Source organism: Sinohyriopsis cumingii, chromosome 16 (assembly GCF_028554795.1).
Source record: "Sinohyriopsis cumingii isolate HCF-2022 chromosome 16, ASM2855479v2, whole genome shotgun sequence".
In the NCBI taxonomy this organism is placed as follows: Eukaryota; Metazoa; Mollusca; class Bivalvia; order Unionida; family Unionidae; genus Sinohyriopsis; species Sinohyriopsis cumingii.
Genome location: NC_142976.1, coordinates 44,100,209 through 44,121,168, shown reverse-complemented (window position 1 = coordinate 44,121,168; position 20,960 = coordinate 44,100,209). Strand labels below are relative to the sequence as shown.

At 32.1% G+C, this 20,960-nt stretch overlaps 1 protein-coding gene across 1 annotated transcript in view; it reads right to left on the bottom strand.

Annotated features, from left to right (window-relative positions):
* Positions 1–20,960, bottom strand: part of LOC149780331 (acyloxyacyl hydrolase-like) — a 68,839-nt gene that overhangs the window by 26,958 nt on the left and 20,921 nt on the right. The window contains exons 7-12 of the mRNA XM_089937207.1: positions 15,082–15,152; positions 13,296–13,344; positions 8,128–8,275; positions 3,665–3,730; positions 1,795–1,917; positions 397–436 (exon numbers count right to left, since the gene is read on the bottom strand). Of these exons, the coding sequence (XP_089793333.1) occupies positions 397–436; positions 1,795–1,917; positions 3,665–3,730; positions 8,128–8,275; positions 13,296–13,344; positions 15,082–15,152 (497 nt within the window). The remainder of the gene's footprint in view (positions 1–396; positions 437–1,794; positions 1,918–3,664; positions 3,731–8,127; positions 8,276–13,295; positions 13,345–15,081; positions 15,153–20,960) is intronic.

Below are 20,960 nucleotides of genomic sequence, written 5' to 3'. Positions count from 1 at the left end.
AAATCAGAATAATGTGATTTCAAAAAGACAATATTCCCTCAACCATACACTAATGAGATAAAAAATTATGGCTGATTTATGGAGGTGATCTGTATACAGGGGTTTGATTAGAACTAAAACATCTTTATTGGAACCAATATATGTGGTCAGTCTGCAGAGAAGGGATTGGTTTAGGGAAGTTTTGCTCTAATTCCACATATCTTGACATTTAATTCCAGAAACACAATCAATAACTTTGGTGCTTGATGGTAGGATGCCAGTAGCTTTTTCTCCTTCATGAGGGCTGGGGTTGGGTTATGCTAGGTGTTGAGATGGATGCATGTGCAATGTGAGACAGCAAAATCCCATAATGGTTTTCAGCACAAAACTCATATTCAGTACACAAGACTGATATACCTGTTCTCTATTGTTTCAGCCATTGATCCAGATCTAGCACCTTAAAAAATAAAATACTTAACCAGTCAATCACATGGTGTCTTGCCAAGACATTCAATAAAATCATATAATTTCAATACAGCAGCTTGATACACAGTCCCAGCTGATATCAATGATTACCTAGTTGGGATCAAAAGGGAAAATCTGCTTTATTTAATTAAAATAGAAGGATTGATAATGTTTTAGCTTCATCTACCGATTAATCCAACACTTACAAGCACCAATCATCCTTCAGCTCAGAAATAATGTCAATTGTTAAAGTTCAGATCAATACAACTTCAATTCTTCACATTTTCCCCCTGTTATATTTTGGCATAAAATATTTAAAGTTATCAAAATTATGCACAAAATTGAAAACAATTCACAAATATTGTTCTATGTACCCATTCCATCAACTCAATTAATCATAGAACATATTGTTGCAAAATTTAAAAATGAGGATTGAACCAGGGTATGCAGAAGAGCAAAGTGAACCCCAAAATACAGTGCTAACAAAGCCACGGGTATGCTGTCACCTATCCTAGGTCCAGTGCTCTAATCAAGCAGTGTTTCAAATAATTTGGACCAATACAATGACAATGCTCTTTTAAAGTTTTCCAAGTATGCAATATGTTGAATTTTAGTCTAAACTTGTCAGTGGGCACACTGACAAAAGAGTGTATTCAATATCACTCTGACTAAAGGACAGTATCAAAAAAGCACAGAACATAAGAAACCGGAACATTTTTTTGGGTACATATATACTGTAAATAAGTAAATAGAGATGAAAACAAAAGATACTGTACCTTATCTGAACATATTAATTACTTATTCGAAATCAGCAGATCATGAAATCTATATGCTGATTAATTTTTGGGCATATATAAGTACATAAAACCTCCATTATTAAAAAAAATGAAACATGGTGAGGATCGATTTCTTGAAAGGCAAGGCAATTTTGTTGTTTGATGGTTACAGATAATGACATAAAATATATTTATGGAAGGACATCCTGGAGATGCTGCAAGAAAGATGGCAGTGGTGGAAGATTGAAGATATTGAATGATGATGTCCTGTCATCACCGTCTCAATCCAACAAAAAAACAGTGTTGAAAGTTATGTTGCAGGGACATGCAGTAGAAGGTACTGAAAAACCAAGGTTCAGATAATACAACAGACTACAAGTGGCATATCATTGAAAGCTGCCAGTCATTTCCCAGTATGCAACACATCAAAGCACACAACTGAATACCAAAGGAAATGGAAACATCTGTCATATCCTATCAACAAACCATCTGAGACATGCAGATACATATTGTCTTCAAATGACAACCAGAGTGGCATAAAAGGAAGAAAGTTTGAAACTGTACTCAAACCTACCATTAACTCCCAAGTTTTGGAAGTCTCTGAAGTTGCAGTGATTTCTCTGCCACAGTCTGTAGTACAAGGAATCTGTTGGTCCATGAATCACATGCTGCATGCTGTCAGTTGCATTCATGAAGCCTAGCACACAAAAATAATGGAAAAGGATACATTTTACTTTGCTGAATTTAAATTAGGTACAACTTACTGTCAGCAATCTTTTATAAAGAGGATCAAAGTCATACATGATGAAGGAAACTGGACAAGGGAATTATCTGTATTTTTTCACAACAAATAGAAGATGGGGCTACTTTTCATCTGATAAAACAGAAACTGGAAAGCAACAAAATATCTCAGTGCACTTTTCCATTTTCTAAAAAATATATAATTATTAAGTTTACAGTCTATATGATGTAGTTGAGAAAAGAGAACTAAGGAAAACTATATATGCTAAACATATTATGTTTATAAAACACAGTTGGTACAGATCATACAAAGCCTGGGAAAGCTACAGAAAGCAGAGAAATTTGATAAACAAATTAAAAAACAAGTCTCTGAGAACATCCGTTTGAGAGAGGTGTGCTGGGGACATTCAATATAGAAACATGTGGTCAGTTATTAAACCATTATTTTTAAATAAATGTTTCAGTTGCCAAGATAAAATCATTCCTGCTGAAGGTACTCAAATTTTAAACAATACCAGGGAAATCTGTGAAATCTTTACAATTTTTTATGTAAATGTGGCACTAGAAATTGGTAACAATGTTCCTTTAGACCCTGTAACCCATCAAAGTATCAAGGCTCATAAGAACAATAATAACAAATACAATTTTTAAATTTAAGCAAGTTAATCATGAAGAAGTGCATAAGATCATAAGATGTTCAAAACTGAACAAAGTTTGTTGGGGTGAGTATCAAATTCCTCTTAAACTGTTAAAAGCTGGGGCACCATTCCTTTTTGACCATGTTAAAGATCTAATTGAAAAAAATTCACATTGAAATAGTTTTCTTCATGGTCTGAAAGAAGCTCATGTAGTTCTGATTTTCAGAAAGAATAATCTTCTTGATAAAGTTACTATAGACCTGTCAGCATTTTACCCATATGAGACCCAGTTAGCATCAATTTTTGAGAACATTTTTAACAAACATTTGGGTGCTTTTTGTGAAGGTCATGAATGCTAGACCACTCTGTTATATTTACTTGAAAACTACAAGAAGGCTCTTGTCCAAAACAAATATGTATCAGCAGTTCTGATGGATTTATCCAAGGCGTTTGACTGTCTCCTTCATGATATTTTCATTTGCAAATTAAGGGCTAATGTTATGTCCAATGGCTCAGTAGGACTCTTACTGGGCTATTCTCATGATGTTTTCATTTGCAAATTAAGGGCTAATGTTATGTCCAATGGCTCAGTAGGACTCTTACTGGGCTATTCTCATGATGTTTTCATTTGCAAATTAAGGACTAATGTTATGTCCAATGGCTCAGTAGGACTCTTACTGGGCTATTCTCATGATGTTTTCATTTGCAAATTATGGGCTAATGTTATGTCCAATGGCTCAGTAGGACTCTTACTGGGCTATTCTCATGATGTTTCAATTTGCAAACTAAGGGCTAATGTTATGTCCAATGGCTCAGTAGGACTCTTATTAAGCTATCTGTCAAATCAAAAGTAGCAAATTAAGATAGATATACCCATTATATATATATATATATATATATATATATATATATATATATATATATATATATATATATATATACATGTATATATATATATATATATATATATATATATATATATATATATATATATATATATTAGCACATTATTAGTCACACTGTACATGTTCTACTATTAAATTCTGAATTTTTTGTCAGTCTTACCTGTTGTAGAGGAGAGTTCTGGCCAATCAAATTCATTTTCTAAGATAAATGGTAGCAATTCAAAGGCTTCCTGCAAGGAAAATATATTGTTTTGCCTAATTTATGTATGATGCATACCAAACATTGAACACCTGACTCCATTATGCAAACCCATACTGCATTAGAATCAGTGCTGAATGTTTACAAAATGTACCCCTCAATAAGATTTTTGGAGGGGTGGGGGGAAACAGCCTTATACATTTGTCCCAAAAGTAGAAGGTGATTGTATTATCAGACAAAGATATACTTAGTAAATATTTGGAAAAATTGGGTACAAAATGTGTTGAGGGGTTATCATCAATCATGGGTTCAAAATGGGATAAATTCAGTATCTATTAATTTAAGCGAACAGCACAGAGATTGATTTGTCAGTGCACTTTTGATAACTTTTACTGACATGTTTACTTAGATATGGTTACTTGGTTTGCAGACTTGTTTAATTTTTCCTGCTCTGAATTTAAACAAAATCTTTATCCTATTCTGTATATCTGAATTTGATGATGAATATTCATGCAAGCCATGTACTCAATTAATAATTCCAATTGTTATGAATTGACTAAGTTTTCTGCAATGTGATTGGAAATAAATGGTCATGTGATACTCATTTGGAAATGTTTACACATCAGTAAATTCTGGGGACTACTTTCATTTCACAGTCAGTTTCAATGGCACTTTAGGAGAAGCTTTGTCTATACCAACTCCTTACACCATAATAATAACAACAACATGTCACCCCACCCCCCATGATTTCAGATCAAAATTTGCAACCCAAGAAAAAATTGTCAATGAGAAAATCAAATAATGTTATCACACAGTCCTTCCTGGACTCCAACACTCACCTCTGTTGCCAAAACAAAGCATATAGCAGGCTTTATGAGCCACTTTACATGATTAATGATGGAAAAAAGCAATAGCATGGTAAAAAAATTATACAATGTGACAACATGTCTCAGACTACTGATATGACCTGTCATGTCACTCTACACTATCTATAATACCATATGAGTCAACGACCTTTGTCTAACCAATGAGGGTAGGTATTATGATGCAGTGAGGAGGCTAATGAAAGAAAACCACTTTGATAAATACCCAACCATGATCATATATAACCCTATGCTATGATGTGATCAAGTTATTCTAATAATCATTTTTCTATCAGGCAACAGCAAAGGATATACACTGAAGCAATAGATGTACTATTCTATTTGTTGTTGTTGTTATAGGGTTTAATGCCATTTTTCAGTGCAAGAGAGGCTATACATGGCAGCCAGTATTAATGGTGGAGGAAGAACCCGAGAAAACCCCGGAAAGAACCACCGACCCATGAGAAGCTTTCTCACATATCCACATTGTCTGAGCCTGAGACTCAAACCAACGCAGACAGAGGTGAGATGGCAGTGATCCATGATGGAGAGCGCTTTAGACCACTTGGCCACTTGGGGCCCCTACTATTCTATCAGGCAATAGCACAGGATATACACTGAAGCAATACAATACTTTTCTATCAAGCAATAGCAATGGATATAAACTGAAGCAATACATGTACTTTTCTATCAGGCAATAGCAAAGGATATACATCGAAGCAATATATGTGCTTTTTCTATCAGGCAATAGCAGAAGATCTACACTGATGTAATACAATACTTTTCCATCAAGCAATAGCAAGGGATATACACTGAAGCAATACATGTACTTTTTCTATCAGGCAATAGCAAAGGATTTACACTGAAGCAATACATGTACTTTTCTATCAAATAATAACAAAAGATATACACTGAAGCAATACATGTACTTTTCTATCAAACAATAGCAAAGGATATATACTGAAGCAATACATGTACTTTTTCTATCAGGCAATAGCAAAGGATATACGCTGAAGCACTACATGTACTTTTTCTATCAGGCAATAGCAAAGGATATACACTGAAGCAATACATGTACTTTTCTATCAAACAATAGCAAAGGATATATACTGAAGCAATACATGTACTTTTTCTATCAGGCAATAGCAAAGGATATACACTGAAGCAATACATGTACTTTTCTATCAGGCAATAGCAAAGGATATACGCAGAAGCAATACATGTACTTTTCTATCAAACAATAACAAAGGATATACACTGAAGCAATAAAAGTACTTTTCTATCAGGCAATAGCAAGGGATATACACTGAAGCAATACATGTACTTTTCTATCAAACAAAAGCAAAGGATATACACTGAAGCAGTACATGTACTTTTCTATCAGGCAATAGCAAATGATATACACTGAAGCAATACATGTAATTTTCTATCAGGCAATAGCAAAGGATATACACTGAAGCAATACATGTACTTTTCTATCAAACAGTAACAAAGGATTTACACTGAAGCAATATATGTACTTTTCTATCAGGCAATAGCAAAGGATATACACTGAAGCAATACATGTACTTTTCTATCAGGCAATAGCAAAGGATATACACTGAAGCAATACATGTACTTTTCTATCAGGCAATAGCAAAGGATATACACTGAAGCAATACATGTACTTTTCTATCATGCAATAATGAAGCAGAGCCTTTGTTCAGGCCATGATAATCAAGCTGTCCAGGCCCTTTCCCTGAGAGCAGTACATACACCTTTATATTGCCAAATACATAAATAACTATTGATGTCACTGACTCCTTTTATGGGACTTGAATTTATTTTTCTCAAAGATGTGAAATTGCAATAGTTGCAGTAATTTAACAGTGACCAAATTAACTTATGCCATGGCCAGGGCCATGATCGAACAATTAGGACAAAAGTCCTAGGACCAATAATGGTTAGGGGACCCACTGCAATCATAAATTTGCAATTCATAAAGGCCTATTGGAGGATTTTTCATAGGACCCACAAATCCCTGTTCACAGCCCTAAATTATGCTTAATTTAAATAAAGCTAAATATCAAAGCAAAATATTGTTAATGCTAGTAAAGTACTCCCTCACTGTTAGGTCATTCATTATAACACTGTTCTTGTTACAAGGTAAGTATAGTCATGGACCCCGTTTCATTAAGTGGCAGTAAAATTAAATGTATCTTGTACTTCATTACAAGGTGGTAAAGGTTAACTTATGCTGATGTGAAATAAAGTAAAATATTGCTGATAATAGCACATGTAACAAAGTCATCATATCTTCATATCAGTATTATAGTACTCTCTTATCATAATGCTTTCCATGTGAGTCAGTGAGCCATAGAGTAAAACATTACAGGAAAAACAGCCATATAAAAAAAATGACATATTTATAATTTGAGAACCTTGGTTAGAGATTTCCAGTAAAACATAATTGGGACCTTGGGAAGGCACTTCTGATAGGTAGTAGTCACCCATATACACAATTTAGAACTACCGGTATGCATCATTTTCATATGAACTCAAGATGAATCACAGTACTCTGGCATATGCAGTAAAACCTGTCTTGAAAGACCATTGCTATGACAGACCAACTGTCTTGAGAGACCACATTCTCAATACATGGATATATTCAGTATATAGTATTATGATCTGTCATGGCAGACCACCTGTCTTGGGAAACCATTATTATTTAGCAGAATAGTTGGTCTTTCAAGACAGGTTCTAATGTATTGGTTAAAATATGTCTTCCCTGGCTACCATACATGTTTATGTGAAACAGCCCTAAACAGAAAACCCCTCGAAATCTGAAACTTTTACTTGGTCCGATGGGATTTATATATATATATATATATATATATATATATATATATATATATATATATATATATATATATATATATATATATATATATATATATATATATATATATGTGTGTATATATATATATATATATATATATATATATATATATATATATATATATATATATGTATGTATATATGTATATATATATATATATATATATATATATATATATATATATATATATATATATATATATATATATATATATATATATGTGTGTGTGTGTATATATATATATATATATATATATATATATATATATATATATATATATATATATATATATATATATATATATATATACATAGAGAGAGAGAGACGTTTTACTACCACTTAATGAAATGGGATCCACAGTCATAATGATGTTATAACAGGAACTATGTCATAATGAAGTATCTTATATCATCTATGCTTTGCTCAATATTTTGACTTAAATTACAAATAATCTGAAATTCTGATCTGGATTTTTTACGTTTCTGTACATGCATGAAAATATAATTTAGAACCAAAGCCAAATATTGTCCCATACTATTTTCAAAAAAGAAAATGTACAAATCTATCAACTTTGTCCCAGCAATCTCATTTTAATGCAAGAAAGAACAATATGTAAGTTAATATTTAATTATTTACAGTATCTTTATTATAGTTGCTCAAGAAAATCAAGAAATATTTAGAACTTGCCACTGATAACTCTGAGGAATTGAACCATTCTCGTGGGAGATGGAAATGTGCTCCAATGGAGTCACCCAGAAGAGCAATCCCTCGGGGCTCTGTACCACTACATAAGAGATCTTCATACGTGTCTCCTGTAATAGGATCTTTACCCTAAAAAATAAAGAAGTACAGTTACATTCCTTTAAATATTCTAGAGCTGATACTCATCCTGTTGCACAAGAGACCTAGATATGTTTGTATATGAAAGAAGTTATTTGTCTTTACCCATCAACTATTCATTTGAACTTGTAGATGTGGCACATCCTACTTTGCATGTTCCAACATCTTCATTCTTGTCCACTCCCAACCAGAGGTGGTGTGTGTTCTCAGTCCCAAAAACAACATTCACACTATTCTTTATGTTTGGGTGACAAAGACCACAATGTTGTCATGTCATGAACCAGCTTGCCCAAAGACATTTTTTGTTACACTCACAGTAAAATGACTGTGCAATTTTCATGCACCATGTTCATATTTAAGCAAGAATTCATTTATGAAAGATAGAGAAAACAATGATCTTGAGCAAGATCAAGTTCCTTGAACAAGATTAAAACAATGCCCAGAATGGGACTCGAACCCATGTCCTCCTCATCCTGTGCAAGCACTGCCTATTACTACACCATGCCACCAATTTGGGGAATACAATAATAAGTTTTAAAAATATGTATTGTATTAAATATACAGTAAAGATTGTTGTATAACATTCACAGGAAACTGGGAATTTTCAAATGCTATAATTTAAAGAAAGGTAATGTCTGAATTCATTGTGTATTATTGAAAATATTTAAGTACTTGTCCATGTTAATGACATTGGGCAAGTGGTAAATGATATTTAAGTCCATGTTAATGACATTGGGCAAGTGGTAAATGATATTTATGCAGGCATGATTACTTAAGAACTCATATGACATGGCAATAAAATTTTCAGACAGCATGCATTTGTATAAATACATGTTATCATGAAGAAAAAATAAACCAGTACGTTTTACCATCCAATGAAAATGTCCACATACATGTACATGTACTAGCCAGAAAATCATAAAAATCACTTTTATGTGAAACTGTTTTTATTCAATAACTTGGCTACTTTCTTGAAATCAGTAATTTCACAAACAATATCGTCATGGTACAACAAATTTATTTTTCAATTTTTGATATCACATGTGTGATAGTGTCACTATCTAAATTAGCATAATCCAAGAAATCAACATTTTTTTTTACCAAACAAAAGTAGGAATCATGCATGACAGCAAGGAGAACAACAGAGCAGCATCAATGTCACTGGTAATAACCTCTATTTGCTCACTAAATCCTGCTTTGACAAAAGAGTTTGCAACACAATCTGTCAAAACATCATGCCATGCATGATTTATTATATATACTGCATCAACATGATTTTTTCACACTCAACTTTTTTGTCAAGGTGAGCGAGGTATCTTTGGATTAGAGCACATTGGTACTTTGACTTCTATTCCTCACAGTTTGTTGTTGTTGTTTAATGCCATTTTTCAGCACAAGATAGGCTATACATGGTGGCCAGTATAACTGGTGGAGGAAGAACCCTGGAAAACCCCAGGTAGAACCACCAACCCACAAGAAGCTACTGGCAGGCTTTCTAATGTACCCATATTAGCTGAGCCTGAGACTCAAACCCATGCAGACAGAGGTGAGATGGCAGTGATTTGGAATGGTAAGTGCTTTAGACCACTCAGCCACTCAGAGCCCCTCCTCCTCACAGTTTGTAGCTTTGTGTCAAAAAAACATTTTTTCTTTTTCTGACCAGTGAATTTTCCGACATTTTTATAACAGTCAGAATTTGAAATGAACATGAGTTATTTACTTTTTCAAGCTGTACTTATTTAGTCAACATTCAAGTTTAGGATGGTAGCTAAAGGATACTTCTAAATTATTTAGTTGTACTGAACCAGCAACCAATGATTCTAAAGTATGAATAATGAATGAGGTGTGATTATCATGCCTTTGTTATTGGGCATCTGTAATAGGCTTTTATTATTCACAGATTATGAAAGATATGTGATTAGCATGCTTTTGTTACCCAATACCTTTGTTGTTTAGCCATTTTTATTTAAATGGTTGCCAATGTTTATCTGGTTATGGCACATCAGGTGATAAAAATATTATCTCATTTTGGCATGTCAGGTGATAAAATTGTTATCTGGTTTTAGCATGTCAGGTGATAAAAGTATTATCTGGTTTCGGCATGTCAGGTGATATAAATGTGATCTGGTTTTAGCATGTCAGCTGATAAAAATGTAATAATTGAGCAAATTTTCTCAGGCTGACAAACAAATCAAATCCTGTAATCAATTTAATTTTGCAAAAAAAGGAACATCATATTAAAGCTTTGGGAATACATAGTAATTAGGAATTTGGCCAGAAAAATTAAACATTTTAACGGATAAAATGTTGTATTCAAGAAAGTAATAAACAATCCTTAGTGTACTATAAAAAATATCTTGAAATCATCAAAACTGCAATTCAAGCTCTCACAAGTATGAAATTTGAATGTATGCAACTATATTAATGTTTCTAATGAAAGGAAAAACTAAAAGGTGAACATGTAACAGATACCTATTATATTTGGCAAGGAAAAGTTTGAAGAATGTACTGGTAAAACAAGTAAATGCATACAGTAAAAACTAAAGAGATTGTTTAAAGATCCCAACATTATGCCCATCACTATCATGCACTTTAATTAATTTAAAATTGGACTAGGCTCCATCATGTACTTTATTCAATTTCCATTGGACTAGGTGCCATCATGCACTTTAATCAATTTTCATTGGACCAGGTTCTATCATGCACTTTAATCAATTTCCAATGGACTAGGCTCCATCATGCACTTTAATCAATTTCCATTGGACTAGGCTCCATCATACACTTTAATCAATTTCCATTGGATGAGGCTCCATAATGAACTTTAATCAATTTCCATTGGACTAGGCTCCATCATGCACTTTAATCAATTTCCAGTGGACCAGGCTCCATCATGCACTTTAATCAATTTTCACTGGACCAGGCTCTATCATGCACTTTAATCAATTTCCAATGGACTAGGCTCCATTATGCACTTTAATCAATTTCCATTGGACTAGGCTCCATCATGCACTTTAATCAATTTCCATTGGATGAGGCTCCATAATGAACTTTAATCAATTTCCATTGGACTAAGCTCCATCAAGCACTTTAATCAATTTCCATTGGACTAGGCTCCATCATGCACTTTAATCAATTTCCATTGGACTAAGCTCCATCATGCACTTTAATCAATTTCCATTGGACTAGGCTCCATCATGCACTTTAATTAATATCCATTGGACTTTGCTCCATCATGCACTTTAATCAATTTCCATTGGACTAGGCTCCATCGTGCACTTTAATTAACATCCATTGGACTTTGCTCCATCATGCACTTTAATCAATTTCCATTGGACTTTGCTCCATCATGCACTTTAATCAATTTCCATTGAACTTTGCTCCATCATGCACTTTAATCAATTCCATTGGACCAGGCTCCATCATGCACTTTAAACAATTTCCATTGGACTAGGCTCAGTCATGCACTTTAATCAATTTCCTTTGGACTAGGCTAGATCATGTACTTTTGTTGGAATTTCTTTCCAATGCTGATGACTGTATATGTCATTGAAACAACTGTTTCAAGGCTTCTCTAGCTTTTCTTTCTTTGTTAAGATCTGATTGCACATAAACAACATAAACAATACTGCAAGGCATCTATTCCAGACACTTTGTGTAAAAGTTGGTAAAAAGTCTATTCAACAATTATTTTTTAAGTTGTGGATATGTTTCTCTACTTTTAGTGGTGAATTTGCATCATTTGTTCAACTTTGAATGCTTTAATGCCAAAAGGCTTTCTTTAAAGTTTGGTCATATTCTGTTGAGCAGTTTATGTTAAGAAGTCATTCAAAGGTCTTTCTGTTGTTAGGAACTGTGGCCATATTTATTACTGGATCAGTGTCAGTATTATGAAATTGAAAGCCCTCTCTGCTTTAACAAATTTGGTCAAATTCAGTCAAAAGGATTTTGAGAAGTTTATTTGAATGCTTTTATATTTTAGCAACAATTTTTGATGAGGGATGTACATATTTTGCAAACATTTAATAGGTCTTCATGCCAGGGTGCATTTTATCAAGTTCTATCAAATCCTATTTAGTTGTTTTGGAAAACAAGTAATTCAAAGTTTCTTTCTATTTTAGTAATGGTGGCTGTATTTGATGGCAGATACATGATGCATGACACACAACAGATGCAGGCCACAGCAAAGCTCACTTGGCCTTATGGATTTCTGCATCTTCTTGGTAAAAAAACGAAACAGTTCTAAAGTCCATTCAAAGAATCAACATGTAAATAAATCCACTGTGTAAACTTTCTATGTGAGCTTCACAAGACATTAAGTTTCATAGTTCAGAAAACATCTCATTTTATTCACTCCGAAAATGAAGATTTTCAATATCTTTCTTGCTGCTTGTTTTTCAAATAGGAATCTTTCACTGAACATTCAGCAAGTATATATGACCAACATACAGCCATAATATATCTAACTCTCTTGATAAGATTCGCATTTTATACATCTGAAAACTTTGAGAATTTCTTCCAAATTAGGGAATTCATTCCGTGTTTTTCAAGAACATGTGATTTTTGTATGTGTAATTTTTTATCTTCCTCTGAAGAAAAAACCCCAAAACAATATAATCAGAAGTATTATAAGGCCAAGTAAAATATTCTATGTTCCTGGCTTGAAAAAGTTGTGTTTTAGGCAAGATTTTCAAAAATAAAATTAGCTGAATACTGATTCATATATTTTTAATTAGTTCCAATTGTCACACTGAAGAACTATGAAGTATCCAAAAGTGGTTAATACTAAATACCGAAACAATAAAACATCTGGAACAGACAAGATGTGAAATTTCCTGAAACTAACATCAGAAAAAATAGAATTTCAAAATGGATGATTGTATTAAAAGAAATATGAAATTTCTCGGCCTTAGTAAATTCTCAACATGATAATAACTTCTGAGAATTTACTGAAACTGGAGCCTGACTCTCCCAAATTTTTCCTGTAAGAAACTAAATGAAGATTACAGTTTACCTTTATTCCATTGCAGTTAGAATCAACATCCATATCTGAATCAATAGGTCTGAAATGAAAGTCATAGAATTTAAAAACAAAGTATATTAATAAAACAAATGATGACTACGGCTAGTACGTATTTGCATATATCTAATTATTAGATGTTTTTATATATTTTTTATTATTAAAAAGTGATAATAATAAATTTATCAATATGTTCAAGCTTCAACAGCAGTAAAAAAAAATTAAATAATCATTTGACAAACTGTGAATTCTGTAACATTTATGTTTGTGGGTATCTATTTGTGTGTTTCTGAAGAAAATGACATGTATGTTGATAACTCATAGACACAATACTGAAAGAGGAGAGGTAATATTTTCTTGAATCTGGACCATCATGTTATTATTGTGTCATTAAATTTGTAGCTTACATCAAAATCCATGAAAATTGGACACCATAAAATCAATGTAAATTGGGACACAACAAAATCAATGAAAACTGGGACACCATTAAGTCAATTAAAATTGAGATACCATAAAATCAATGAATATTAGGACACCAAAAAATCAATGAAAATTGGAACACCATAAATAAACATCATTATTAGTAAACTTATTCAACAATATTAAAACAAAAAATGTGTTAAGGGACATGAATATCCCACCACAGTGCCTGAAATGAACAAAATGCAAACTTTAACTAAAGTGTGGAGAACAGACAGATGAAAGTACAAGGTTAACACAGGCTAATCACAGTCATGGTGGGGCATGAAAATGATGTGATATCATTTAATTTAAACTTAAGACCAGCATTATGGGTGAATAATGATATATGACAACATTAAATTTGGTGAATACATTATAATAACCATATCAATGGCATAAAATATTTAGGTATAATCAAGAAGGACTCTTGTGTAGCGAACATTTTATAGAGCTGGACTTCTTCCATATTTCATTACAAAATATGACATGATCTGAGATGTGGGCGTATACTCAGTGGTGACTGATTAAATAGAAAACACTTAAATTGAATAATTGATTAACTGCCTCTCCTATTAAACTTATGTGCCAAATTTAATGGCAATCTGTTTATTTAACCAAAGTTTACAAAGAAAATGACATTCTAATCCCTCTCTCTCCTTTTTTAACACTTTTTGCAGGTGAGACAAAAACTCTTTTATCGGAACTGACTTTAATTAATTTACAATGGACCAGACTCCATCATGTGCTTTAAGCTATTTCCATTGGACTAGGCTACATCAAGTACTTTCACATAAGTAATATATTTACCCATTAATTTCTTCAGTAGCTTTGTACTTATTTTATGTTTAGGAACAATTTGAGATACTAATTTGTGTTAGGTCTGTAAGGAAGTGACCACTGAACCATATCATACTTTGTAGGAAGGAATGGGGGGGTGCTATGACTGATTTGGGAAAAGGTCCTGCTTCCAAATAGCTTGAAAGCAACACTCTTACTGTCACCTGTATCAGAAAAGAACTAACTCTATCATTCATACTGATTTTATAAAAATTATCTTGAGAGAAAATAAACAAAATGTCATGGTTGGAAAGAAAATCCCAGGTCACCTACCCCCTAATACAAAGATTTAATAGCAAGAACCTAAGGAAAAATCCTAATACATGTAATGGGTTCTTCGAACATGAATCCACACCACAGTGCTTAAGAGACTGACCAAAATTCAACATTTAATTGCAAATATGAATGAATGGACAGATGGGTGGAAAAAGATACTGCAAGATTTGAAGTGTAATTATGTAAAATGCTGTGAACATCCTACTTAGCCCCAGGGTGAACTTCACCGTTTGCATCATCACAATCCTTGCCTCTCCAAGAAAAGCCTCGAAGTGTCTGCAAATAGGAAACCATGAAGATAAATTAAAAGTAAAGACTTAATATTCCTAATCAGGCTTGAAAAGCCTCTTGTCTCAAGCCAAGAGAAAATTACCTCTAATGAACCACTTTTGCATTAAAAACATCTGGTGTAGACCCTGGTATGTCCATCCAGTGTGAACTTTTTGTTAAAGATTTTAAAGACAATATCTCTTATTTCCAATTGTGGATCATCTTTACACTTTGCCCACAACTACACCTTGTGGCAGGGAATGTCTCTGGAGATAAAAGACTAAGAGGTAAAAGGTCAAAGTCTTGTGGAGGAGGGGACTGCAATGGTTTAAATTTTAATTTTATGCAGGTGGTCAATCATGAAAGTTTCTGAATCCAGCAATATGTAATTTTGCCATGGCTTATTCATCATCAAACACTACAGCTAACTTTGCAATTGGATATAAATTATCTCTATGGATCTGGAGGTCAAAAATTCAGAGATCAAGGTCAGAGTGGTTAGTTAGATATCTTTATTTTATTTTTGATGAATCCTTGAGAATAATGAATCAAAGGTTCAAATGTCTCAAGGTCAAAAGTAGTTGTTACTAGGCTGATATATTGTGGTACATATTGTGGTACACCTTGACCTTGGAAGACCTATTGTCATTCTACATGTATGCCACCTTTAAGTGTAAATCACTGAGTCACCATGTGTTTCTGTGCAAATTATTGTCATCCAGCCATGAAATATGAGCTTAAAATTATTTGATTTTACTCTTTCTTACCATTATCAAAACAATTTTGACACAAATAATGTAAAACCTGGATAAAAAAAGTGTATGTATTACTTTACAAAATTATTTAAGTACATGCATATATGTGCAGTTAAATCCATAAAAATACAACTGTTTGTAATGTTTTTACATTTATGCTTACTCTACGTCTGGTTACTTTTTTGTATTTTCATTGGTCAAGGTGAGTAAATTTAAGAGCTGGTGTGAAACCATACCCAGTCACAAGGAAAAATACCAGGTCACTGTGATGTGGTGTTATGAACTATGTCATTTACTCAATGTTTCTTGGCCATGCTTCCAGGTGAACATACCGGTAATATAAAATGGTGAACAAAGAGATCATTAAGGTCCTTGGTTGGATAAATTCATTAATAGGAAAATGGAGAGCAAAGATATCATTAAGGTCATTGGTGGGGTAAATTCATTGATATGAAATGGTGAGCAAAGACATCATTAAGGCCATTGGTGGGATAAATTCATTGATATGAAATGGTGAGCAAAGAAATCATTAAGGTCATTGGTGGGGTAAATTCATTGATATGAAACAGAGAGCAAAGAGATCACTAAGGTCATTGGTGGGATAAATTCATTGATATGAAATGGTGAACAAAGAGATCATTAAGGTCATTGGTGGGGTAAACTCATTGATATGAAATGGTGAACAAAGAGATCATTAAGGTCATTGGTGGGGTAAACTCATTAATATGAAGTGGAGAGCAAGGAGATCCTTAAGGTCATTGGTGGGGTAAATTCATTGATATGAAATGGTGAGCAAAGATATCATTAAGGCCATTGGTGGGGTAAATTCATTGATATGAAATGGTGAGCAAAGAGATCATTAAGGTCATTGGTGGGATAAATTCATTGATATGAAATGGTGAGCAAAGAGATCACTAAGGTCGTTGGTGGGATAAATTCATTGATATGAAATGGAGACCAAAGAGATCATTAAGGTCATTGGTGGGATAAATTCATTGATATGAAATGGTGAGCAAAGAGATCATTAAGGTCATTGGTGGGATAAATTCATTGATATGAAATGGTGAGCATAGAGATCACTAAGGTCATTGGTGGGATAAATTCATTGATATGAAATGGAGAGCAAAGAAATCATTAAGGTCATTGGTGGGATAAATTCATTGATATGAAATAGTGAGCAAAGAGATCACTAAGGTCATTGGTGGGATAAATTCATTGATATGAAATGGTGAGCAAAGAGATCATTAAGGTCATTGGTGGGATAAATTCATTGATATGAAATGGAGAGCAAACAGATCACTAAGGTCATTAATGGGGTAAACTCATTGCATGGTTTCTTAGTGGCTCAGAATGAAACAATATCAAGTCAACAGAAAACATACCTGCGCTTGGCACAAGCACCTCACCTGGTAAGTTTCTTTCTGAATCAGTACCATTCAATACCATTTACTATTCTGACTCTTTACCATTCAGCACCAGTTTGCTAACAAGTCATGTAGCTAGTATTATCAACTTATCAATTATACAGCAAATTAAATAAAGATGATGCATCAATGAAATGCAAGATAGCAAGAACAAATTAAATAAACAAAGTATATATATATAAGAAATCATGCAAATCATATCAGAAACAGAACAATCATCAGAAAAAAAGAATTTAAAATCTTTGATGTGGATTTTTCTTCATAATACATATGCCTATTTGTTCTACTAAAATATTGAAAGGTTAATATACATCCAGTTATTGTAGTTGCTTATTAATTGATTAGGAAAGTAAGCATCAATTTCTGGCAGAAATATGGCATTTGCAAATATCCCTTTTGCAACACATTACCTCTGGCTCTGATTTCATTTGTTTTCTTCTTTTATTTCTTGTACAAGTGTGATTACTGTGAACTAATGGTCAACAATAGATGAATTTCTCAATCCCTAATAATCAAGGCAATGCTGGTTGTCATATGATCTAGTTAATTCAAAGTGAAGCTTAGGGTGTGTGCCTCATGTTTGAGTACCTAAGCCAGGTTTAGGGTGTATGCCTCAAGCCTGAGTACCTAAGTCAGGTTTAGGGTGTGTGCCTCATGTCTGAGCATCTAAATCAGGTTTAGGGTATGTGCCTCATGTCTGAGTACCTAAATCAGGCTTAGGATGTGTGCCTCATGTCTAAGTACCTAAATCAGGTTTAGGATGTGTGCCTCATGTCTAAGTACCTAAATCAGATTTAGGACGTGTCTCATGTCTAAGTACTTAAAACAGGTTTAGGATGTGTGCCTCATGTCTAAGTACCTAAACCAGGCTTAGGGTGTGTGCCTCATGTCTGAGTACCTAAATTGGATTTAGGATATGTGCCTCATGTCTAATACCTAAATCAGTTTTAGGGTGTGTGCCTCATGTCTAAGTACCTAAATCAGGTTTAGGGTTTGTGCCTCATGTCTAAGTACCTAAATCAGGTTCAGGATGTGTGCCTCATGTCTGAGTACCTAAAGCAGGTTTAGGATGTGTGCCTCGTGTCTAAGTACCAAAATGAAGATTAAGGTGTGTGCCTCACATCTGAGTATCAAAGTAAGGCATGATCTGTAATAGAGTGCTTAGATCCATAATGATGTATTTAGATCTGTAATGATGTATTTAGATCTGTAATGATGTATTTAGATCTATAATGGTATATTTAGATATTTATTGATTTTTAAGGTCTGTAAGGATGAAGTTAGATATGTATTGATGTATTTAGATCTATAATGGTGTATTTAGATCTGTAATGATTAAAATAATGTTGTATTTAGATCTATACTAGTGTATTTAGATCATTAATAGCGTATTTAGATCTGTAGTGATGTATTTAGATCTATAATAGTGTATTTAAATATGTAGTGATGTATTTAGATCTATAAAAGTGTATTTAAATCTGTAATGATGTATTTAGATCTATAATAGTGTATTTAAATCTGTAGTGATGTATTTAGATCTATAATAGTGTATTTAAATCTGTAGTGATGTATTTAGATCTATAAAAGTGTATTTAAATCTGTAGTGATGTATTTAGATCTATAATAGTGTATTTAAATCTGTAGTGATGTATTTAGATCTATAATAGTGTATTTAAATCTGTAGTGATGTATTTAGATCTATAATAGTGTATTTAAATCTGTAATGATGTATTTAGATCTATAATAGTGTATTTAGATCTGTAGTGATGTATTTAGATCTATAATAGTGTATTTCAATATGTAGTGATGTATTTAGATCTATAATAGTGTATTTAAATCTGTAATGATGTATTTAGATCTATAATAGTGTATTTAAATCTGTAGTGATGTATTTAGATCTATAATGGTGTATTTAGATCTGTAATGATGTATTTAGATCTACAATAGTGTATTTAAATCAGTAATGATGTATTTAGATCTATAATAGTGTATTTAGATCTGTAATGATGTATTTAGATCTACAATAGTGTATTTAAATCTGTAATGATGTATTTAGATCTATAATAGTGTATTTAGATCTGTAATGATGTATTTAGATCTATAATAGTGTATTTAAATCTGTAGTGATGTATTTAGATCTATAATAGTGTATTTAAATCTGTAGTGATGTATTTAGATCTATAATAGTGTATTTAAATCTGTAATGATGTATTTAGATCTATAATAGTGTATTTAAATCTGTAATGATGTATTTAGATCTATAATAGTGTATTTAGATCTGTAATGATGTATTTAGATCTACAATAGTGTATTTAAATCTGTAATGATGTATTTAGATCTATAATAGTGTATTTAGATCTGTAATGATGTATTTAGATCTACAATAGTGTATTTAAATCTGTAATGATGTATTTAGATCTATAATAGTGTATTTAGATCTGTAGTGATGTATTTAGATCTATAATAGTGTATTTAAATCTGTAATGATGTATTTAGATCTATAATAGTGTATTTAAATCTGTAGTGATGTATTTAGATCTATAATAGTGTATTTAAATCTGTAATGATGTATTTAGATCTATAATAGTGTATTTAGATCTGTAGTGATGTATTTAGATCTATAATAGTGTATTTAAATATGTAGTGATGTATTTAGATCTATAATAGTGTATTTAAATCTGTAATGATGTATTTAGATCTATAAAAGTGTATTTAAATCTGTAATGATGTATTTAGATCTATAATAGTGTATTTAAATCTGTAGTGATGTATTTAGATCTATAATAGTGTATTTAAATCTGTAATGATGTATTTAGATCTATAATAGTGTATTTAAATCTGTAGTGATGTATTTAGATCTATAATAGTGTATTTAAATCTGTAATGATGTATTTAGATCTATAATAGTGTATTTAAATCTGTAGTGATGTATTTAGATCTATAATAGTGTATTTAAATCTTTAGTGATGTATTTAGATCTATAATAGTGTATTTAAATCTGTAGTGATGTATTTAGATCTATAATAGTGTATTTAAATCTGTAATGATGTATTTAGATCTATAATAGTGTATTTAAATCTGTAATGATGTATTTAGATCTATAATAGTGTATTTAAATCTGTAGTGATGTATTTAGATCTACAATAGTGTATTTAGATCTATAATAGTGTATTTAGATCTATAATAGTGTATTTAGATCTATAATAGTGTATTTAGATCTATAATAGTGTATTTAGATCTATAATAGCGTATTTAGATCTGTAATGGTGTTTTAGATCAGTAATTGTGTATTTACTTCTGTAATGGCGTACATGTATTTAGATCTAAAATGGTGTATTTAGACCTGTAATTGTGTATTTAGATCTAAAATGGTGTATTTGGATCTACAATGGTGTATTTAGATCTATAATAGTGTATTTAGATATGTAATAGTGTATTTAGATATGTAATGGTGTATTTACATACATAATGGTGTATTTAGATATGTAATGGTGTACTTAAATTTGTAATGATGTATTAAATATATAATGTATTTAGATTTAAAATTGTGTATTTAGATCTTTAATGATGTATTTAGATCTATAATAGTGTATTTAGATCTATAATAGTGTATTTACATCTGCAATAGTGTATTT